Here is a 25,504-nt window from a genome sequence, read left to right on the forward strand (position 1 = left end):
GTGCAGCTTAGCAACTGGCGAGTTTGCAGTAGTGGCAGTTGTTGGTGCACATGTGATCACAGTGGCAAGCAAATTAAGTTACTTTCAATATTAAAGACACCATTTTTTTAAAGCAGACTTTTACATATTGCACTTTCTTGGCTCTTTGACTTTCTTTGCACAAGATATAATTGCACTTTGATTCGTAATTTGTAATATTTATTGTGTCTGCATATTTTCACTTTGTTTCAGTTTTATAATACTGACCTACTCTGCAAGCTTCCTAAGTTTTTTGTTCTAACACTGACATTGTCTTTTGAATATTATACTGATAAGAAATTTTAGACTTCTTAATCAAAAGTAGTTTTTGTTATTACATATGCAAGTGGATTGATCCAGTCTAATACTTACACCCCTCAACTTTAGGGTACTAAACCACACTAGATAAATGACGCTCCATAGAAACTTCAGTATTTTTTGTAATAGACATGCTGTCAATATATTTAATTATAATCACCATCTACTGCTTTTATTTACGACCCCACTGAGGCCACAAGCATCTCAGTATTGTCCTAGATGCTTGCTAAACTGGAGTCCAAAATATAGATGTGGAATTGTTAGAATTTTTAATTCGAATGTGTTGTATAGGGAAGCTTTGTTCTGTGTGCTGCAGCCCAATTTTTTTGAAGGCCTTGATAAAGCTGATCTCTGCCCCTGACCCCCCACCTTTTGTAGTCACTGCATAAAGCTCCCTTTATATAGTTACTTCCTTGAAATTCCTGTGTTTTTTATGCATGGAATAAATTGTCAGTAAGTATATTACTTTATGGGTTCAGTAAAGTTTATCTTGTCATTTTCCTCACCACAGATTTTACTTTACAAGATAATTTCAACTTGTCTGAATGACTGAACTGTCAGCATCTTTAACTCAGGTCCAACAAGGACAAGTCCAAGAAGACTTTGTTGAAAGCCACACTGCAAACATGGTATGTATTCCTAAAGCAAGCACACACTTTTTTAAGTGGAGAAGTTCCAGAACCATAACCCCTATCAGTTTATTACTGCTGTGTACCCTTTGGGAATATTTCTGTTCACTTTGGTAACAATTCTACCCCAATTCTCAAAAGGACAGCGAGTGAAGAGAAGTCCCCTAGTTGGGCCACAACAAAAAAAAACAGACTTCCCCACTCAAAAACAAACAAAAAATTTGAACTTTGTTCCATTTCTTGGTTCAAAGATCTCATCATGATAAATGACCCTTGAATCTGTAAATAGACACCTTGCCCATTTTCAACAAAATGATAGTGTCTTTGCACAGGGTCTCTCTTGACTGATGATTATCTTGCCAGCACTGCTCTGCTGCTTCCTCCACCAATGAAATCACCAGTGTTGGCAGATAATGGATGCTAAGGGGAGGGCGGATGTCATTCATTTGTCATGTGACTGTGCCCAGGACTAGTACTGGAGGAATTCACATGCCCATACCTACAGGGACTGGGTATTGTTGCTAAATGCAACAGAGGAAGATTGGCAAGGAAGTGGCAAGTCTTGGGGGTCCCCTTTTGCTAGTTTGCCCCAAATAGGTAAGGTGAGAGTGTTTTTTTTTAATCACTTGTCGACGATTATCAGCGCTGTTGCACTTTTTTTGAGACAGATGTAGCTTTCTTTTGGTGGCATTTAATCGCCACTGGGTTTTTCTTTTTTTTTTGCTAAACAAACGGGAAAAAAAAGATTGATAATTTTTGAAAAAAAAAATGTTTTTCTTCATTTCTGTTACTTTTTCACTGATTGGGCAGCACTGATAAACTGGACAGCACTGATTATCGGCGAAAACTATGCGAGGAAAGAATGCCAATAACCGGGAATTTGTTTACATGTTATCAGCTGTGATTGAACACAGCTGATCACATGGTAAAGAGCTGCTGTGACTGGCCCTTTACCCCAATCTGTGATCAGCTGTGTCCGAAGGCCACAATGGTTACAGAGCGCTCCTGATGTGCACCGCAGGAGGCCTGCGGGATCTGGGAGGACATCTATTGTCGCCTTTCCAGAACTGGACAACCGTGTTGTATCAGTCTTTCGGGTATAGCGGTGTTAGGAAGTGGTGAAAAATGCGAAGCTCTATTAAGGCCACATTTGTAAAGTGTAAGGCAAAAGGCTAACCTAACTAATACAAATGAGGGGTTGTATTCCATTTTCCATAATGGGGGAGAAAATACACCAAGGAGAGCGACACCCGATTGTAGAGGCAAAAGTAAGTATGCGGACCTAGCCATCAGACCACAGAGATCTCTCTTCTGCAAGAGATTTATGAAAAATCAGGTGCTTTCAGTCTCTGATATTTAACAAACCCTAAAATATTAGTTAGGAGAAGGTTAATTCTTTTAAAACCCAAGTAAAAACTATTTTTTTTTTTTTCTTTTTGACAGAGTGGGATAAAAAAAGAATGTAATCTGTTAGGTTTTTATTTGTAGTCGGTGTCCTCATTGGAGAGATTTTCCCAACCGCTTCTCCCAACAGAGTGGTGAGAAGTCTCTCCAGTGGGCGGATAGACATAAAAAACATTTTTTTATAACCCCTTGACGCCGATCGCACGCATGTATGGGCCTTGACGCCGTGCAGCCGCATATTTGCGTGCAATTAGAAAATACATATGTGCTGAGAGCGTGCACCCTGCGCGCTCCTAGCACATATGTCCGCGACTCCTGGAAAAGTCTCGATCTCCCCTTTCCGATCATGTGACGGCAAATCATGGCGGTCACATGACCCTAAAACCCTGCCCCACCTCCTGGCTTCTGAAACTATTAAAGGGCCGGGAGGTGCCGGCACCAAGAGGTTAACATTAGTGTTAGCATTTAATGCAGGATGTTCCCATGCTTCTCTTGTGCTTTCAGCCCAGCATGCATTGCACACAGAGTTGCTCTTAACCTGTTTGAACTACTCCTGCAGACTCTAGGTCAGTGATTTTCAGCCTTGGTGAGACTAGGGTGTGGTAAATTCTTCCAAAACCTTCTATGCCACAACATGGAAGTTGTAAGTTAAATTATATATTTAAGTGTCCTGTATGTGGCTAGACTGTCAAAAGTCTCTCGCATGTGATATCTCCATACTTTGGAGAAGTAGCAAAATGTATTTTGGGGTGTAATTCCACATATACCGATGACCTGTGTGAGCAATATATCATTTAAGTGACAAGTTTGTATAGAAGAAGAAAAAAACATTTTTAATTTTCAAAAAACGTGGTAAAAAATAAATTCTACTTTCCAAAAAGGGGTAATTTGGGAGGGGGTTGTTATCTGTTTATGCATTAGAAGCTTATACCACATATCACCCTCTCTTCTAACCACTTTTTGCTTTGAACCCCCAAGCATTCTATATTTTGTTTAAAGCAGAGGCCCTAGAGAATACAACGATGGGTGTTGCAATTTGCCATACAGTACTTGCACAGTGATTCTTTTTCAAACGCAAATTTTTTTTTTTTTAATTTTAATGCAAAAATACACAATATATTGGCCAATTGTTTGGTAAAATATAAAAGATGTTATGCTGAGTAAATAGATACCAAACATGACATGCTTTAAAACTGCACACGCCCCGTGCAATGGTGTGAAACTACATACATTTTTAATATCCATAGGCTACGCTTTAAATGCCTTGGTAGGCTACCACTTTAGATTTACACAGGAGGTCTAGTGATAGAATCACTGCCCTCAATCTGTTTTTTACATAGATGCCTTACATGCATGATGGAACTGCTGTTTACATACCGGCACGGGCCAATGCTTGTGTACGCCATTGCGTGCGTGCGGGGCGGGGGGGGGGGGGTGATTTTTTTTTTTATTACCTTATCTTTACACCGTCCCTTTCATTTCATATTATCGCAGGTATGTAAATATCCCCTGTGATAACAATAGGCAGTGACAAGTATTCTTTTCTGAGAACTCTGGAGTCTATTAGACTCTAGATATCTCCTCTTCCCTTAAATTATCTGATCACACCAAATATCTGCCATAAAAATGTGTGTGGTATGCCCACCGGTAGAATATGCCACCCTGCATCCACCCACTTCTAATGTTGGGCGTACATGTATTGGTTTTTTTTTTTTTGTTTTTTTTGCGCTCAGCCCGTTGGCTGAATGAAAAAAAAAAAAAGAAGCGAATAGATTCTTTCATTCACATCGATCCATGTGGATGAAGAAATCTCTGCCATAAAAATTTCTTTTTAAATATATGCCAAAGCATAGGAGTGATCCACTTACTGACCACCCCGACCCCCATGCTTGGGCATATATATGCTATATTGCCAAAAGTATTGGGACACCCCTCCAAATTGAATTCAGGTATTACAATCACCTCCATGGCCACAGGTGTATAAAATCAAGCACCTCGGCATGCAGACTGCTTCTACAAACATTTGTGAAAGAATGGGTCGCTCTCAGGAGCTCAATGAATTCAAGCATGGTACTGTGATAGGTTGCCACCTGTGCAATAAGTCCATCCATGAAATTTCCTTGCTACTAAATATTCCACAATCAACTGTTAGTGGTATCATAACAAAGTGGAAGCAACTGGGAACAGCACCTCAGCCACAAAGTGGTAAGCCATGGAAAATGACAGAGCGGGGTCAGTGCATGCTGAAGCACACAGTGTGAAGAAGTCACCAAATGTCTGCAGAGTCAATAGCTAAAGACTTCCAAACTTCATGTGACCTTCAGATTAGCACAACACCAGTGCGTAGAGAGCATCCAGTGCAATTCAAACTTGACTGGCCTGCACAAAGTCCTGATCTCAACCTGATAGAACACCTTTGGGATGAATTAGAGTGGAGACTGTGAGCCAGGCCTTCTCGTCCGACATCCGTGTCTGATCTAAAAAATGCGCTTCTGGAAGAATGGTCAAACATTCCCATAGACACACTTCTAAACCTTGTGGACAGCCTTCCCAGAAGAATTGAAGCTGTAATAGCTGCAAGGGGTTGGCCAACTCAATATTTAACCCTACGAAGTAAGATTGGGCTGCCATTAAAGTTCATGTGCGTGTAAAGCAGGCGTCCCAATACTTTTGGCAATATAGTGTTCTTTTTTTTTTTACACTGCGGATAGGAAATATCATCCTGCAGCGCTGCACGCACTGACATAGAATGCTCAGCATAAATGAGTACACCCCTTTTTAAAAGTAATATCTCAATGAACACACATTTTCCACAATTTTGACAAAACTAAATTTTATAGAACATTTGTTTAGCTCATTACATGAAAGTAAGGTTAATAATATAACTTGGATTACAAAATCTTCAGTTTTGCTCAAATTAGATGATGCAAAAATAAATACACCACAGAACAAAAACTACTAGTATTTTGTGTGGATGCATCGAAATTTCGGTGATCAAAAACACCCCTTTTGGCCGTCGGCCAAAAATAGCACAGATACAGGTGCCGAAAAAACCCGCCCCTCGCCACCACCGGCCGCTGCTCGGTCGTTCTCAGCCTTACCTGAGAAACCATCAAACGATCCCTGTGCTGAGCTTACATATGAGTGAAGGAAAGGTGGCCTCCACTCATCTCTATGCCCTTGGAGTACCGGAGCGATGTCACTTCCGGTGCCGGCCCTTTTTTTTTATTTTTTAAAGCCCTAGATCAATGCTTTACATTGCAGAGGAGAGATGTGGGGTCTTATTGACCCCATATCTCTCCATAAAGAGGACCTGTCACTAATTATTTAAATCACAAGGGATTCATGCATTTCTTGTGATAAGAATAAAAGTGATTAAAATTTTTTTTAAAGGGACAGTGCAAAAAAAAAAATTCAATAAATTAAAAAAAAGTTTAAAGTGCCCCTATCTCCCCCATGCTCGCACGTATTGAACGCATACGTAGACCATGCTCACATATGTAAATGGTGTTCAAGCCACACATGTGAGGTGTGTATATATACAAAATACATTTTTGTTTTTTTTTTGTTTTTATTTTTAATTGAAATCTGTGCCAACAAATCTGAAAAATATATAAAATGCCGAAGCATATGACCGATCCACCCACTGGCCACCACAGGCCCGCTTGCTTGGGCATATGTCTCAATATTGGCACACTTGTACAGTTGCAAGAAAAAGTATGTGAACCCCTTGGGATTACGTGGAGTTTTGCATGAATTGGGCATAAAATGTGCTCTGAACGTCACAACAATAGAAGAACACAGTCTGCTGACACATAATACTACACAAACATTAGATGTTTACATGTTATGTGCAATTAAACCATGGCAACATTCACAGTGCAGGGAGGAAAAGTATGTGAACATTTGGACTTAATAACTGGTTGACCCTCCTTTGGCAGCAATAACCTCAACCAAACGTTTCCTGTAGTTGCAGATCAGACCTGCACAACGATCTGGAGTAATTTTGGACCACTCCTCTTCACAAAACTGTTTCAGTGTAGCAATATTCTTGGGATGTCTGGTGTGAATCGCTCTCTGAAGGTCATGCCACAGCATTTCAATTGGGTTGAGGTCAGGACTCTGACTGGGCCACTCCAGAAGGTGTATTCTGTTCTGTTGCAGCCATTGTTTTGTTGAATTACTTGTATGCTTTGGGTCATTTTCCTGTTGCATCACCCATCCTCTGCGGAGCTTCAGTTGGCGGACAGATGGTCGTACTGCAAAACGTCTTCATAAACTCTGGAATTCATTTTCCCATCAATGACAACAATCCGTCCAGGCCCTGAGGTAGCAAAGCAGCCCCAAACCATGATGCTCCCTCTGCCATGTTTTACAGTGGGGATGAGGTTTTGATGTTGGTGTGCTTTGCCTTTTTTCTCCACACATAGTGTTGTGTGTTCTTCCCAAACAACTCAATCTTGGTTTCATCTGTCCACAGTATATTTTGCCAGTAGTGCTGTGGAACATCCAGGTGCTCTTTTGCAAACTTCAAACGTGCTGCAATATTCTTTTTGGACAGCAATGGCTTTCTCCGTGGTGTCCTCCCATGTACTCCATTCTTGTTTAATGTTTTCCTTATTGTAGATGTGTCAACAAAAATGTTAGCATGTGCCAGAGATTTCTGTAGGTCTTTAGCTGACACTCTGGGATTCTTCTTTACCTCATGCAGCATTCTGCGCTGTGCTCTTGCAGTCATTTTCACTGGAAGACCACGCCTAGGGAGAGTAGCAACAGTGCTAAACTTTCTCCATTTGTAGACAGTCTGTCTTACCGTGGACACATGAACATCAAGACTTTTGGAGATACTTTTGTAACCCTTTCCAGCTTCATGCAAGTCAACAATTCTTGATCGTAGGTCTTCTGAGAGCTCTTTTCTGCGAGGCATGGTTCACATCAGACAGTGCTGCTTGAAACCAGTAAACCCAAAACAGGTGTGTGTTTTTTAAGGGCAGGACAGCTGTCGGCAACACATCCAATATCATCACACTGATTGGAGTCAAGGTTGGCTCACTCCTGGCTCCAATTAGCTCTGGGAGAAGTCTTTAAGCTAGGGCCTCACATACTTTTTCCTCCCTGCACTGTGAATTTTTACATGTTATGTGCAATTAAACCATGGCAACATATAATGTTTGTGTAGTAGTATGTTCAGCAGACTGTGTTCTTCTATTGTTGTGACTTAGATGACGTTCAGAGCACATTTTATGCCTAATTCATGCAAAACTCCACGTAATCCCAAGGGGTTCATACTGTTTCTTGCAACCGTAGGTAATTTATTTTTCTTGGCGTTCATAGCAACTATACTGTAAACTCCAGACCTGGGTTGCTTTCTTTCAACTTATTTAACATCTTAATACTGCTGATATCCTGTAACCACTTTACAGCCTGTCCCTGTCACTGTATAAAATTTTTCCACATATAAGTGGTACCCCATATGGAAAAAGGGTGACACCAAGTCCCAAACTATCTTGCCACTGCTCCCCATGTAGTCTGGGCATCTCCACGTTACTTATTGTTTCTCACGTAAATCCAAAGATTACATGTATAGCCTGTTGCCCTCTCACAGAGCTTATACATTTTGACCCCATATCTGGCATATTTGGTGGTTGAAACTGTTTGAATGCAAGGCAGCCACAAAAATGTATGACTCGTCAAAGCCAATGTTTTGCTGGGGCATATACACCTCTGCAAATTTCTGGTTAAGGTGATTTACAAGGGGTTGAATTTGTGGAGCCTATCATATTCAGGGTCACCCTGAAGACACGTGTATTGTCGTTGAAATTAATAAATCGCATTATATTCTCATATTTATGCCTGGCCATGGCAGCAAAGAGCACGGGCATATGATGAATTGGGTCTGTGGACCAATATGACCGCAACTTATTCTTTTCAGTAATGCCCATGTTGAGGGTTAGGCCCAAAAAAACTTTACATTCGGAAACCATAATAGTTTTCTATGCAACTGGTTTGGCAAGGTTTGAATTTGGGTTGGTGGCGATATATTGCTGTGCATATAAATTGCTTTTGCCCACAATCAAATTACACAAATCATTGTGAAAAACTGCTCCAAAAAAAAATCAAGGGTAGTAGTTACATTTGCTGTTTCCACCTTAATTCCGGGTTGGGCAGTGACTGGGGGAAGTACAGGTGTTGCAAATTTGTGGGCTGCTAATCCGGATTCACACGCACATCCAGAAGGACACTATGGGACTGCATTTGAATTCTTGGTGGCTGCGGGACACTACTTGTGCTCACCACTGCACCAGCTTGTACTGCACTTGTGGGACTCGCCACATCACCAAAGGATACTGCAGTGCTGGTATGAAAGACCAGGATGTACTAGGCCGCTGGTGCTCGGCAGTTCACCAAAAGGTAGTGTGGCACTAGTACTAGCACTCTGCTGTATATGAAAGTCATCATGCAATTCTATACCTCAGCAACCTGGAAACTGGGTCGGGTATGCCTGAGCTTAGGAGGAGACCTCTACTCCATTTTCTGCGCTATCTCTCAGGGTGCTGCTGCTCTCTACAGGTTTGTATTCTGAGGCAGGTTCTGTCAGTGAGGCTTCCCCTCTGCTCTCATCCTGTAGGCTTTTTCACTAGAGTACCTTTTGTTGGGCGTGTTGGCCACTAAATTTATAGGTACCTAGTGCGTCTCAAGGGAAAAAGAGCACCTGGCTGTCAGGTACTGCTTGAACCACAAAAAAAAAAAAAATGTACCTGCAAGAGCTAGCATAGATCAGGCCTGATCTTGTTAACCCAGAAGTTTTGTGTGCAATGTGTCAAGTGACAGTGATCTACTGATACTGCACTTGCTTGGGGGGTGGAGGGGCTAAATGCAGGTGCTGGCAGGTGTTGGGGCTGATCCTGCTAACGCTGCATTTTTGGGGACACTATACTATTGTGAACACTGATATAGTTCTGATCTGATCAAATATATTGACCTGTCCAGACACTATACTAGCAATGGAGGTTTAGTGTGTATGTGAACATGTTCCTGGCAATCAAAGGGTTAAATGTGATGGTAATGTAATGGTAGGCAATCTGACGCTATCTGGGAGGAACGTTGATGCTAACTCTATCTGATGTCGCCCGTGACACCAATACAGTGATCAGTAAAAAAAATCTGTACATTGTACTAATGACACTGATTACAGGGCAGTGAAAGGGTTAACTGCGGGGCGATCAGGGAGTTAAATGTGACCTAGTTGTTTTTACTGTCTCAGTGTAGTGCTTTGACTTACTGGACCTGCTTTATTCTCTCTCTGCAACAGAATGTGCTCCAGGAAGAGAAGATTGCATAATTTCCAGGGCCTGTGTAATCTAAGCACAGGCACAGAAAGACCTCTGATTCAGTACAGTCAATCAGCAGGTCCAGGCAAAACATCATTGGCCTGGATCTGGTGAGTGATCGGTGCTGTACCAAATCACTGCACTGCTAGGCTGGTGGACGTGCATGCGCCCCCGGCCCGTGAATGTGGCTGTAGCATGGATCATGTACATATACATGATTTTGCGCAGGGCACCTGCCCTGTAGTAGTAAACCTACAGTATGCGCTCTCCAAGTTGTTAATGTCCTTATGACCGCATGACGAGAATTGAGTGGAACAGTTGTCACTGGGAAAGGAAGACCCAGACTGTCATAATACATGACACAGGTTCTAATCCTATTGAAAAAAAGGTTTTTATTCGAGGTAAAATATCAGCTTATAGTGCATTCACTTAAAAAAACTGATGAAAAATCACTGTAAATTTCATTTCCAACCAAACAATTTTTCTGGAGCTTAAGAGTTTCCCTCCAAATTAATGAAGCAGCTAAAATTAATATGCATTTGTTAAACATAAGGGCATATTATTTAATGTTGTAATAAACATAGCAACACCCTCCTGTCAATCTTTCTAACCAAGGATCAAAAAAATACTTGGTGAGTACAAGCTATTAAAGTAGTTGTAAACATTCAATGTTATAAACCCTTTCTAATACATTTACAACATTGCAGTTCCTATATGTGCCTTTGCTTTGTTTAAATAATATTTCTTAGTTTATTACAAGGTTAACTGCTTGCCCGCCTCCCTATAGTAGAACTACTGCTACAGGGTGGCAGGACTGCACAAAATCGTGTGTGTGTATATATACGTGATTTTCATCTCTGGGTAGGGGGTGCACGTCGCCGTACCCGAGTCGCCATTGGCTAGGCATGTACATCCCCAGGTCCCGGGCGGAGATTCCCCACCGGCACCCAGCAATCGTTGTGCGAAGGTGATGGGAGAGACCTGTGTGTAAACACAGGTCTCCCCTGCAAGGACATGCTGCTTGTATTTCTCTTGCCAGCAGAGAAATATAAAGCAGCATGCCTCCCTAGTAAAACGGCACACACAAAACGGACACAGCGCACAGTTAACTCTTTGATCGCCCAAAAGTTAACCCCTTCCTGCCCAGTGTCATTAGTACAGTGTTCGTGCCTTTTATTAGCACTGATCACTGTATTCGTGTCACTGGGGATGTCAGTGGGTGTTCCCACCCAGTTTCAGAATGCCCTCCGCAGTCCGGCTATAAATCACTGATCACCGCCACTGCTTGTATATATAAAAAAAAATTTTTCCAGTGTATATATACTGCCTTTTGTAGATGCTATAACGTTCATGTAAACCAATTAATTTACACGTATTGGGATTTTATTTTTATTTATTTTTTTTTTTTTAGCAAAGACGTAGCAGAATACATTTTGGCCTTAATTTTATGAAGAAGTTAGATTTTTAAAATTTTTTTTATTGGATATGTGTTATAGCAAAAAGTAAAAAAAATATATATATTTCCTTTTTTTTTCAAAATTGTCGCTTTTTTTATTTATAGCGCAAAAAATAAAAAACGCAGAGGTGATCAAATACCACCGAAAGAAAGCTTTATTTGTGGGAGAAAAAGGACATAAATTAAATTTATGTACAGTGTTGCATGACCGTGCATTTGTCAGTTAAAATATATCAAAGAATGACCTGGTCAGGAAGGGGCGGTAAATCCTCTGGAGGGCAAGTGGTTAAAAAGTTCCAGGGAACGGGGTTACAGGATATTATGCAAACACACCATGTGCCTGTATTACATTGTCTGTTTATCCTGAGGCAAGATGGAGGCTCTGCTTGAGCAAGAGGCATGTTCACAAGGCAGGCTGTGGTTGGTCGGCGGGTGTTGTGGCTGGACAAACTAACCAATACAGGTATTTTTGGCTGTATGCACATCATCCTGGACCTCTGAACGGCCAGCCAAAGGATGAAAACTGCAAAAAACACACAAGGAGGTTGCAAACGCCAAGTGTATTACCACCAAAAATGTTTATTGGATACAAAAGTAAATTTTTTACGCAAACATATCAAATATCAACTCCAGCCATGAGGCAATGATGTCTGCCCATGTGTGACACAGTTGGAAGGCTGACGCTTTTTGAGGGATGTGCCCCCATCTTCAGGTCTAATCCAACCAAGTGAAACCCTGCATTGGCAATGCATCTGTGTCATACATGGTCAGACACCATTGCCTGCAGTTGATATGCTTGTTCACTACTATGTTTGTGAGTAAATAATTGACTTTTGGATCCATTAAACATTTTTGGTAGTGATGTACTAGACCAGGGGTATCAAACTCCATTTCATCGCAGGCCACACTAGCATTATGGTTGCCCCATAGGGCCGGTTGTATCTGTAAGACTAGATGTGCTGAGCAACCCACACACATCCCCTTACATCAGAAGTCAAGCAGGGTCACCCCCCCCCCCCCCTTACATTGTGCTGCTGGGGGTGCAGAGTTTGGAAGCAGAAAGTGGCAGGTTCTGGATGTGGACCAGAGGAGGGCTGGAGTCAGTTGCCAGAGTCTGCTGAATGCTTAGACATGGGGCGGTGGAAATGGGGGGGGGTCCACAGCTACACGGAACAGCGCGGGGTCTGGCAGAGGAGTTCTGACCTCCGCTCTGCTGCCGACTGCTGAGACAAGGTAGGGGCAGAGATGAGAGGGGTACTGCAGTGACAGGAGAGGTGCGAGGGCCACATAAAATGGTCTGGCAGGCTGGATTAGGTCTGCGAGCCTTGTGCTTCACACATGTACTAGGCGTTTGCACGCTCCTGTTTTTTTTTTTTTTTTTGCAGTGTGTTGGGAATGACCATCTGTGGAGGGCTGCATTGGGCAAAGTATTCGTGATATCAATGGATGAACTATAGCATGAGTGCTGAGAGTTTTGAGCTTTTAAAACATGAAAACTGACCAAGTTGACACAGATGGGCTTCTGTGCTTTGTATGGTCAATTTAGAACAAGGAAGAAAGGGGACTGAACTGGGTACTTTAGATGGAAGAAATACATGACAATGATTTGTAAAATACACACGTGAACACACAAATCATTTTGTTTCCGCTTTCAAATGTGGTAACATTTGTGTCCAGTTTTGTTTTGCAACAATTTTCGGAAGATGAGTTGAAATATTTTTTTGCAGCTAGAGATCTAAGCTAATGCTCTTGTATCAATGATTTGAGCATGTATGATTTCATTTGCAGCAAGCTGCTAGTCACAGCATTTGGGTGTATAAGCATTTGCCAGCAGCTTCACATAAAGGTCAATGTGCTTACCCTCCTGCCGTGCTCAGTCGCATCACAATGCATTTTGATATTTAATGCAAAGAGCATTGCAACATGTTCTTTCCAATGAAACTGCATCTGCGGTGGTTACCAACAGACAAAAATTGTGGCAGACAGGGTTATGCAGTGTGTCAAATCTTAGAACTGGATGGACAGAAATACAAATTCTTTGGTAAGACAGTTCTTGTATACAGTGCTCAGCATAAATGTCGTACTTTTAGTCACGTTATTTATTTCTTCATTGTGTTATTGTATTTTACTGTGCACAGTAATACATTCATTTGGTTTCACTGTGCGTTTATATCACTTTTTTTTTCTGTTTTATACTAGTTGCACTATGTTTGCCATATTTATTTATGGTATTTATATGGTCACCTATTAGTCATTTTATGTCACATGACCTTTTGATGCACACGGTATGACTCTTTAGTCGCATGGTCACAATTTTTGGCCTCACTGTGCGTTATTGCCATTCTTCTGTAATAAATGGTTTGTCCACTTTTAATATTAAGCACTTCATTTTGTATTTTTCACATTTTGCTTCACTTTCTCATCAGTTGTATTCACGTTATTTCATTTATGTTGTGAAGGACTCATATGTCCCATTATTACTGTGATTTAATACTTAATATTGTATTTCTCCCTGATCATTTCCGTGTGTTTTTGGCCACGGTCACAATTTATTGTCTGTTACACCTTTTTGGTCCTCATTTTGGACCTTTATTATTTTACCTTTCCCTTCACTCCCATATTCCTTCCATTTACTGATTTGTTATGGTGTATTATCTATTGTCTTCTCATCTCATTATTTGTTTTGGAATGTCTGTGGCATTATTGTGATTAGCGCAACATCAAATTTTCTGTTTGTTTTTTGCTAGTGGTATAGCCAGGTGTGTGCTGCTGTCCCAATAGTCCCATCTTTTCTATTAGCAGTGCGAAAAGTTTTTCATATCTCTGCTTTTTTAGAGATGGGTTTAGAGTGGTTGTGAAGGATCAAGGTTTTTTACCTTCATGCGTTCTATATTCTCCCCCCCCCCCCCCCAATATGATCCAGTGATGTGTACGAGAGCCTTGGCTCTCTGTGGACCCTCCCTCATTGGCTGAAACGGCAGCGGGAGCCACTGGTGGGTTCAGGAGCAAGCCTGCTTGGGTGCCCCCAGAGCAAGCTGCTTGCTCTGGGGGCACTAGGCAGGAGGGAGGGGCAGGAATGCTAGCAGGGGACCCCAGAAGAGGAAGATCAGGGCTGCTCTGTGTAAGTGTAACATGTTTGTTATTTTAAAAAAAAAAAAAAAAACTGCCTTTTATATTTATATTTAAACTTTCATGCAGGGGTCCATGATTCCCAAAAGATAGTGCTACTAAACTGGTTTGTTAAATTATTCCTGTTTAGTATAAAGGAAGTGTAGTATGAAGTATGCAGGTTAGTAGTTCTGACTCCTCTTGGACTTTCATTGTCTGCATGATTGCTCTGAAAATTACTGATGCCCGTCTTTGGCCAAAAACAAAGTCAGCAATGGCAAGTTCTGTATTTCTCTCCGAAGGGTTTCTTTCAAAAATGTCTATTGCCTAGAACCACTGACATGAATTCGGTGTGAATTTTTGCACCTCTATTTTGTACAGGGTCTTGTCTTATATTTTATTTTGCAAGATTTATATATAGTCACATATTCGACTTTAAATGTCCAAGTTCTAGTCTGGATGAAAAAAAAGACAAGTTCATCCAGTTCAACCAACAGAAGGGGGGAAAATTTATATACAGTCCTAATGTGCACAATCCTTTACCCACAGTTGATCCAGAAGAAGGCAAAAAAACCCCCAATAATGCATGATTCTGTTTTGTTCCAGAGGCAATTGAATATTTCCTGTATCAACTTTACCTATAAATATCAGTATTGTGTTCTATTTTGTGCATTTAGGAAATAATCCAGACCGTTTTAAACAATCTACTCAGCTGGCCAGAACCTGCATATGAGGTAGTCTGTTCCACATTTTCACAGCTATTACTGTGAAGAAGCCTTTCGAACTGGTGCCCAACTGCACATTCCAGATGAGGTCTTACTAATGACTTGTACAGAGGTTAAATAATATCTTTCTCTGCAGTCCATACCTCTTTTATTACGTGTGTGTGTGTGTGCGCGCATACAGATCTTTTGTCTGAGTGATCTGCACTTTTCAGAGGAACAGAGGGTTAATAGTTAACCAGAGCAATTTCCCGGTACGATCTTTTATCAGGCAGGGCGTTTTCATTAAAGCCAAGTTACTGCTTCCCCATAGGCCACATGTGAAGATATGTCGGAAGATGAGGAATCCATTCCGCTGCTAGAACTGCAGTTTGTGAGTGTTCTGGGAGAAAGTCCCTTTTTTGTGATTAAATTAACCTTTTGAACTTCTAGCAGTTTATTGTTTAAGGGTGAAGTCTTCTTTTTCCTATTAGGATTCTGAATCTAGAGAAGAGGAAGTGAAGTCAGACAGGAGTTTAAGCACTTAGCTAGACACATGGATAATTGGTTCTTGACTGTATTGACCACTGGAAGATTTTTATTTTGTCTGCCACACTCAGCAGTTTGACATGCATTCTATTATAATAGTACCCTTTAGGCTGATAATACCAGGCATTTTTTGTTTGGGGAGACTGCACCTCACTTTCTGCCCTGTGAAAAGCATGTGATAGAGACTGGAAGTGATGGGGAATATCTCAGTGTTGACCTTTTCTGTTGGGAAAGGTTAAAACTTCAGTAAGGTTTTCCATTGCTGTCTGACTAAAGCCACATTGGTGATTTTAAAGTGATACTAAACCCATAACGGTAAAATCAGTCTGTATATGCAGTAAAGCAGCTTTTCTCAACAGGTTTCCATTGTGCTCCATTACGACCTTCTAGCTGCCGGATTCCGGACAACTAATGACATCAGTTAATGAGGAGGATATCAGCTGCCTGCATAGCAACCTAGTTTGGCCCTTCCCTGCCCCTCTCCATCAGGTCTGGGGTCACATTAGCTCAGTGATGGAGAAAAACTGAGAGAGAAGAGAAACCATATACTACTACTCAGTACCAGTGTGCAAAAGTGTATTTGCTTTGGAAGTATAAATCATCTCTAGTGTTGGGTGTCTTACGTGTGTGGATGTTGCTGTGTTATATAAAACTATTAGAATAGTTTTTCATATTTTAGAATGAGGTGCCCTTTTTAAAATTATGGACAGTCTTGAAGCACCCCATTTTAGAATGGGGTGCCTCAAGATTGTCCATGATTTTAAGTGGTGCCTTGGGACTGTCCATTTTAAAGTGTGCTTTGACTGAAAAAAGGTTGAGAAACACTGCAGTAAAGCATGCTTGTTATTCTCACTGTTGAACCTAAGGGTTAATCTTCCACATTGTGTAAAAAGACTGTTTGATCCCGACCTCTGATCCTCCTCTTCTTCTACTGTCCCCAGTCCATCTGCTGATAATACAGAGTTCTAAGAGTCACTCTGCACATGCTCAGTTTAGTGTATTTGGCTAGAGCGGTTTTTTTGTTTGTTTTTTTTTTTTTTGCATGTGATCAGCACAGGACCAGTCAGCACTGTCCCAGACAAAGGATCAGGGGTTATGCAGTCTCATAAGGCAGTCAGAGGAGAATGAAGACTCCTACAAGTTTTAACCAGTGCTTGGCCAGACACTGATAGAAGTCACAAGACTGCTCTAACTGCTAATGAGAAAAGGAATTTAGCAGTATATATTTACTAAAATATTTGCATTTCCATGTTCTGTGTACTGTGGGAGATCAGATATAGTGAATGCAGGGTCCTGGGGTTAAAGGATAAGTTCACCTATGGAACATGTTACATGTTCCTGTTTTCCACCTGTTTTTAGGGTTGAACATGTAACATGTTCCCATAGCCGCAGCTGTCCGTGCTGTGCCCCCCCCCCCTCCCTCTCCCCTTAGCATCTGTCAAATTTGAAAACGGCACGGCCGTGCGAGGCTCCACCCACACGGCCGCACTATTCATTCACAGACTTCTGTGAATGAACTGGAAGTCCTGACATCCTTAGCGGCTGTGGGCTTGTGGGTTTTCAATTAACTACCTTGGCGCTGTGGAGCGCCGTGGCATTTCATTGAAGCTTCCTGTCAGAATATCTGCTTGCTCGAACATCCCGTACGGCAAGCAGATTATTCTGCCAGGTCTGCAGGAGATCTGCATGGCATCAGCGATCTACTGATTGCTGGTGCATTTCTTTCCAGGCACCTTTTTGGACAAAAATAAATGCACGATTTTTTTACCTGCAAAAAAGGTGCATTTATTATTTTTGTCCAAAAGGTGAACTTATCCTTTTAATGTCGTTGCTACTGAAACATTTATTTGCTGGCAGCCACTTGAATAGGCTAAAGCTACACAAGAGATTTTTAGTAGTTCAATCCTTCTGCTAAATTTGACAATGGATTAATCCCTAGATGGGGAGCTCTTTTCCATAATGGGCATGGTATTCACACAACTCCAGATGATCCACATTGACTCACAATTGATAGGATCCAAAAATATTTAGACAGAATTAAGGTGAATAAAGCACCTGGACCGGATGGCATACATCCACGGGTCCTTTAAGAATTGAGCTCTGTCATTTCAAAGCCATTGTTTCTGATTTTTAGAGACTCTTTAATGACTGGAATAGTACCACTGGATTGGCGTAAGGCCAATGTGGTGCCAATATTTAAAAAGGAGTCAAAATCTTTACCAAGTAATTATAGACCTGTAAGTTTAACTTCTATTGTTGGGAAGATACTGGAGAGTTTAATAAAAAATATTTTAAGCAACAGACAGCATGGATTCATGAAAGACAGAAGTTGTCAAACAAATCTGATTTCTTTTTATGAGGAGGTGAGCAAAACGTTGGACAGAGGGGTGGCGGTGGACGTGGTATACTTGGATTTTGCAAAAGCGTTGACACAGTTCCCCACACATGGCTGATGTGTAAGGTAAAGTATACGGGGTTGGAAAAATCTATATGTAAATGGATAGAAAACTGGCTAAAAGATCGTATTCAGAGAGTAGTGGTTAATGATTCATACTCTGAATGGTCTAGGGTTGTCAGTGGTGTACCCCAAGGTTCAGTGTTGGGACCCTTACTTTTTAATATATTTATAAACAATCTAGGGTCTGGGATTAAAAATCCCATTTCAGTCTTTGCAGATGACACCAAGCTGTGCAGTGGAATAACGTCCTTACAGGATGTCTTTAATTTACAAGCTGACTTCAATCCAATGTGTAATTGGGCAACTATGTGGCAAATGAGGTTTAATGTTGATAAATGTAAGGTTCTGCACTTGGGGGCTAAGAATATGCATGCATCATACATACAAGGGGGTGGTACAACTAGGGGAATCAATGGTGGAGAAGGATCTGGGAGTTCTGGTAGATCACATGCTTAATCATGGCATGCAATGCCAAGCTGCGGTTTCTAAAGCGAATAAATCCTCTCGTGTATTAAGCGGTATAGACTCCAGAGAGAGAGATATCATATTACCCCGGTACAAATCATTAGTGAGACCTCATCTGGAATATGCAGTTCAGTTTTGGGCACCAATTCACAAAAAGAACATTGGAGAACTAGAGAGAGTACAGAGAAGGGCAACCAAACTGATACAAAGCACGGAAGAGCTCTGCTATGAGGAAAGGTTAGAGGAACTGAATGTATTCTCTCTTGAGAAGAGGAGATTAAGGGAGGTATATGATCAACATGTATAAATACATCAGTGGTTCATATAGTGAACTTGATGTAGAGCTATTCACCCTGAGGTCACCACAGAGGTCAAAGGAGCACTCTTTACGTCTGGAGGAAAAGAAATTTAATCTCCAAACACGGAAAGGTTTCTTCACAGTGAGAGCTGTGAAAATGTGGAATAGACTCCCTCAAGAGTTTGTCCTGGCCAGCTCAGTGGATTGCTTTAAAAAAGGCCTGGATTCTTTCTTAGATACACAGAATATAACTGGATACTAACATTTATAGGTAAAGTTGATCCAGGAAATATCCAATTGCCTCTCGGGGGATCAGGAAGGAATTGTAGGAGCACACGTACTTCCAGGCTGCACAAATCGCCCAATTGGCTTACACCACCGCTGGGGGAAATATTCCCCTTTGGGTCTCTATCGAAGCTCTCTCTTGTCATAATCTCGCTGTCGGGGCGTTGCTTTGGCTTCCTAATCACTTACACCCTCCTATACTGTGCCCCACTCTGTTGTTTGGGACAGTGTTCGCCATCATAAATCATTGGAATCTCCACATACGCCTGTAGCTCAGTTTTTTTGTTGTTTTTTTTGTAACACTGAATTTGTGCCTGGTTTGAAGCTGACCCCTTTTCAATTGTGGATCAATAAAGGCTTGTTGCGGATAGGCGACTATCTTAATGCTTGCTTTATTGGATGAATCGCCTGTGCTTTGCCTTTGACCGTTCTTGCTGGAATAGGGCTTCTCCAAAAGGCTGTATCTCTGTAATATATGCTCTCCTCACTGATCCGCTTTGTAAACTCCCTTATATGGACCACTGGGAAAGTGATTTAGCTGTCAATTATGATTTATCGGATTGGCAAGATACTGCTTTTGCACTATCAAAAATTTCTATACTACCCTAATTGAAGCAGATTATAAAACTTTGTTGAAATGGTATTTGGTTCCTACTGATTGCGAGGATGAATCTGTCTGCTTCCGCGATGTGTTTTAGGCGCTGTGGCTGGGTGGGGTCTATGTAACACATCTGGTGGCAGTGTCCACTTGCAATTAGATTTTGGATTTGCATGTTTAACTTGGTAAATTCAGTGGCGGGAGTAAATATACGCAGATCCCTGGAGACAGCGCTGTTTCATAAATTCCTTGATAATGTTCCCGAGAAATCCCATAAGCTGATCTTACATGTTTCTGGCAACGAGAATCACCATAGCTAGACATTGGAAGCAATCGGCTATTTCACTTGATTATGCTAAAAAGAAACTAAACTGGATTATGGTTAATGACAAGCTTACCTGTATCCTGCAAAATGCTTCGAAGAAATTTTGATAGTGTATGAAACCCGTGGATTTAATACATCTCTGTGCCTTAATATCTCCCATCTTGACCCTCTCTTCCACTCTTTTATTTGCTTTTTTTTTTTTCCTTTCCCCTGTTCTGTATTGTTTTTTTATATATTGACGAGGCGAAAGACACCTGCTCCCGGTTTGGTTGTACTAAACGTTTTGCCTTAAACCGTCAGTTGTTCATGGTACACCTTGTTGTTCCTAGTGCCTTATGTTTGTATGTGTGATGGTACATCGTTTGCTTGTACTACCCGTTGTTGTAAAAATTACTTAGTAAAATCCATTGGAAATTAAAGGTAATATTCAATCTGCTTACTTTTTCCTTTTCCCAATTTATTTATTTCCTCCCTCATCAACATGTTAATGGAGCACTGAACTCCAGGTATGATATTTAATACATATTTACATTGGCTGGAGCCCTCAGCCCTGTTGCATGCAGGGAGCCTCTATGATTAAAGAAACTGAAATCCAATGAACGAAAGAGGCTGGCCATGGACAGCAAGGAAGGGAAAAAATCCTGATTATAAGCCAACATCCCCAAGACAACAATTGGAATAAAGGAGCATGTGTATAGACCTCCAAGTCAGCACACACCACCTCAAAGTTGTATTTGATGGAAATTCGTCAGACACCCCCAAAAGAAAGGGGGAGGGGGACGAAGGTACAAAACACTACAGTCACTCCACGAAAAAATGCAATAAATGATTATAAATGTGTTTTTTGTATCTTTTATGACCAGTCAAACAGTCATATTGGGTATCCTCATGTAATTTCATTTTCTGATGCTTTATTATGACTCGATATGATGTATTGTATGTCTTTGTGTTATAACCTTTTTTGACAATAAAATGTATACTTTTTTAATACTTCCAGTACTTTCTAAGCCCTTAAAGTCGAAGTGTTATGGGGCTTCTCCTTTTTTCCAATGGCCATGGACAGTAAGGGCTCATTTACACCATGTGCCGTTGAATGTGTTTTAAAATAAAGTACGAACACATCTGCTAGAAAATTGAATGTATTTCAGTGATTCTAGTTTACACCATTGCAGTGCTTTCACATGCATTTATAAAAAAAAAAAAAGTAATAGTGTGCTGCATTTTCTTGCTGGAACGCACGTAAACACACTGCAGATGCATATGAATACAACCAATTAAAATAAAATGCCAAAAAGTGCATTATAAATGCAGGTAAGTGTGTGTTCAAAATCGCACACACTGAATGCGAGGATTGCGGCATAAACATAACCTAAGACTGGGAAGGAAAGGATTAGATCATGCTGGATATTCCCCAGCTAGGACATGAAGGGGGGCTTTGTCTGACTTGTTGCAGCTTCTAATGCACTCTGTGAAAAGCACTCTGTGTGCAGTGAAATCAGAGTAAGTAATTTCAGTATTGCAGAAGAGCCTGTACAGCTGTGCAAAAGAGGCTGAAGTTTAATTTATGTACTTTTGATTGGAATAGCTACATTGTAGATGCTTTTCAAATAATGTCACATACATGCGTCTATGACTTTTGACCTTACACATTGCTATGACCTATGACTTTACCAGAGTGCTTATAATATTATATATTTGTACCCTCCCCCCCCCCCCCCCCCCCTTTTTTTTTTTTTTTTTTTTTAAATTTAATTTAATTTTTTATTTTTTTATTTTGCTCCTATTTAAAAAATGGTCTTGGTTTGCTCTATTTTAGAATGATGGCCATGAAAGGCGAAATAATGAACGCAGTGAATCTCAGAGCAATGGACAGACGCAAAGTAGCTCCCAGCAAGTGCTAGAACAGGATGAGGAAGAAGATGAGGAGCTTACATTAAAATACGGTGCCAAACATGTCATCATGCTCTTTGTACCAGTTACCCTCTGCATGGTTGTGGTTGTGGCAACAATTAAGTCTGTCGGCTTTTACACGCGGAAGGATGGACAGCTGTGAGTACAGTTTTATGTATAATTTGCTTAACTACACTGGTAATACCCTTTTTCAAAATATCTGTCTGCATTGCCTTAAGAGTGTTTTTACAGATCATTGCCATCTGCCTAAAGCAGTATCTTATCAGAGCAAAAGCAAACATTTGGTTGCTACGAGGGGCGTTCAAGTCAAACCGAGACTTTTTATATATAGTAAAAGAATACATTTCAAGAAGTGGAAACTGCATTTACATTGTGACTTACTCCCCTGCTACATTTCAACACTTATACCAGCATTTGCCTAATGCCTGGCAAGCTGCGGCATAGAAAGATTTGTCAGTACGTCTTAACTTTCCGAAGACGGCCTGCTTCGCTTCGTCATCAGTGCTGAAATGCTGACCTCTGATTAACTCTCTTTTAGGGGTTCAAATAGGTGGAAATCACTCAGAGCGAGGTCGGGACTGTAAAGGGATGTGGCAATACCTCCCAGCCGAGTTGCTGTAATGTGCATGTAATGTGCATGTAGTGCAGTAAGCAGTATGAGCTCCTGTGTTGTCCTGGAGACACAGGACGCCCTTAGTGATCAAATCGGGCAATTTTTTTCTCGCAGATACTTATGTACATCACTCAGAATACGGCAGTAATATTCACTGTCTTGGTACCCAGTGTGTGCTAACTTTTTGAAAATGCAAATGTTTGTTAATGGTTGTGTTCACCATTTCCACAGAAAGATTTGTCTTTTGTGCACTTTGACGACAGGTTATGCATCTATCCATCCAGGATCAGGCATTCCACATGTGCTGAATGTTCACAAGAATGACTGCAGTGGGCTGGGAACCACCACGGCCGGGATTGTCACTGACGAACATATGGCCATCTGTGAAACATTTACACCATTCAGATATCTTACTGCGGTTGAGTTTCTCATCCAGGGGTGTGGACATTTTTTAAAAAACTATTTGTCCAGGGACTAAATTGGGATCCCAATCTACTTGTCCCTCATGACAATCTACTCTTCCAGATGAAGAAAACTTTATTTTTTTTTTTTTTTTTTAACTAAAACCGTATTTAAATCTGAGGTGCTTTTAGCAATGTCTGGGGCTTTTAAAATTAAAAGAGGCTTTATGGTGACTTAAACATTTAATATTTTTAACATAGCGCTGTTTATCTCCTCCTCCCATCCTTTCTTCTCTCCAGCACCGCACCCGAGGACTAGCCGAGAGGAGAGAGACCTTGCAGTGTAATGAGCACTGATTGGGTGCTCGTCCTGAAAGGGGAGTGTTGGATTTATCCTTTATCCCATTTTTTGCACAAGTTTAAAACCTCATTTTAGGCCTGAATATTGCACAAAATCCCAAACATGATATATTTTTTGAAAGCCGAGACCCTGGAGCAGCAGTCACTAAATGGCAGACCGCGTTCCGCGAATGGCCCCAGCAGTGCAGCCCGCAGTGCAAGATCCGCCACTGAGCAGGGTGGTCACCACGGCAACATGACATCACTTGTGCGCCCCGCCCCTTTTCAGCTCACTGTCTCTCCCGCTCCCTGCCTGTACACAAGTGTGCAGCAAGGATCCCGGCACAGCTCCTGTCTGCCCTCAAGGTAGAGTGTAGTCTTAAAGGCACTCTGATGGGTACAACGTAGAATGTGCCCATCAGAGTGCCCCTTAACATTATTATTATTATTATACAGTATTTATAAAGCGCCAATAGTTCACTCAGCGCTGTACATTACAAAGGGGGACAGAACATGTGACAGAACAATACCAATACAATGCAAAACATGAGGGGATTGAGGGCCCTGCTCTTTCGAGCTTACAATCTAGGAGACATAAAATATATCCTTCAGAGTGCTCCTCAATATAAATGCGCCCATCACCATGCCCCTTATTTTGTGTTAAGGGGCACGCTGACAGGTCCATTTCATGTTAAGGGGCACTCTGATGGGCACATTTTATCTTAATGGGCACATACTGTGGAAAGGAGCTCTCTGATGGGCACATGTGTTGGAAAGGGGAGTACTTTGTAAGGGGGCACTCTGACGGGAATACCTGATGTAAGGTGGCCATGTCATGGGGATACTTGATGTAAAGGGACACTGATGGCGACACCTAATGTAAGGGGGGCACACTGATGGGCACACCCTATTCGGTCCTCGTCCAGAACAAAATTTTAATGACCGAACTTCCTTGAATTTTAATTCAATACCCCTGCCCTAGAGCATAAAATAGTGGTAGTTCCAATTTTTTGTCGCATGATATTACTGCAAAATGTCAGTAAAAAGTACACTTGTTAATTTTAGGGCACAAAAAAAGCAATAAATTACCCTATTTTTTTTTTCTTTTTTGTAAGATCTAAAAAATGAGGTTTCTCTGAGTTAACTGATATCAAACATGTCAAACCTTAAATTTGTGTGCACCCGTGAAATGGCGATGAACTTCAGTACCCTTTATTTTCTATAGTCAACACGCTTAAAGCCCCTTATAGGTCATTAGTATAGTGTTACGGAAGATGTCTTGTGCTAGAATTATTGCTTTCATTCTGGCGTGCGTGGTGATATGTAACGTGTATTGCAATTGATGTTTTCATGCGTAGGCGCCCCAGCGTTCTTTTACGTTTCTGCTTATATGGGGGAGGGGGGCTCAAATTATTAATTTTTATTTATTTTGAGGGGATGTTATGTGCTTGGCTGTAACTTTTTTTTTTTTTTTTAACTTTTTTTTTAACTTTTTTTTTCACCATATGATTTTTGGTGACAGGTTCTCTTTATTGAGACATCCAAGGTCTAAAAGACCCTGGATGTCTCCCCTGTGCTTCACTGAATGTAATGCAGTGCAGATCACACTGCATTACATTTTTTTCCCAGCCTCTGTGGCCGGGAATTTTGTCAACGGGGACCCAGAAATGACGTAACGTCACTTCCGGATCAGGACAAGGAGAAGGGGAGCAGACTCGTCTGTGGGCAGGTTCACGTGGAGGGGGGGAGGCTGGCACTGTAGGCTGTGTGAAAGCAATCGGGTAGCAACGCAGCCGCCCGAATGCTTTCACTTGACAGGTGAGCCCTGCTACTTTCCCGCAGCAGGGCTAAAGGTTGGGAAAAAAAACTTCCCAAAGATGCTGCCAGGTGAAACGTATGTTGAAGCGTTATCCCGTCGCTTCCAGGTCCCACATGATGTCACATCCAGCCCGCTAAAGCGAGGCTTGGTGCGCACGCCGGCTTCCCACAGCGAGATTGATGCATATATATTGGCTGCACAGACTGGTGCCAGGATACAGGCACCTTAATATGTGAGTGCATTTTTATTCAACATTTGAACCATGATTCTTAAATATTACACTTAGAGCAATTTTTTTGAAATTCATTTTATTTGAGCTTTTTTGGAGAGCCATTATTAGAAGGGGAGCTTGGAGATTCATCATCTGAGAGCCTGCATTTGGAAATTCACCCATTTGATTACCTAGTGTTATTTGACCACCAAAGCGAGGGTCAACACCTTCTGGTGAGTGAGAAATTCAACTGTTCCTCAGGAGTGG

At 41.3% G+C, this 25,504-nt stretch overlaps 1 protein-coding gene across 2 annotated transcripts in view; it reads left to right on the forward strand.

The window, feature by feature from the left end:
• PSEN1 (presenilin 1) overlaps nucleotides 1–25,504 on the forward strand; it is a 98,156-nt gene that overhangs the window by 17,749 nt on the left and 54,903 nt on the right. For both annotated transcript variants that reach the window (XM_089686868.1, XM_089686869.1), the window contains exons 3-4: nucleotides 848–965; nucleotides 21,760–21,992. In XM_089686868.1, coding sequence (XP_089542994.1) covers nucleotides 882–965; nucleotides 21,760–21,992 — 317 coding nt within the window. In that variant the 5' untranslated portion in view covers nucleotides 848–881. The remainder of the gene's footprint in view (nucleotides 1–847; nucleotides 966–21,759; nucleotides 21,993–25,504) is intronic.

The sequence above is a fragment of the Staurois parvus genome, unplaced genomic scaffold (genome assembly GCF_062004578.1).
Source record: "Staurois parvus isolate SC_StPar_1 unplaced genomic scaffold, SC_StPar_1.0 ptg000414l, whole genome shotgun sequence".
In the NCBI taxonomy this organism is placed as follows: domain Eukaryota; kingdom Metazoa; phylum Chordata; class Amphibia; order Anura; family Ranidae; genus Staurois; species Staurois parvus.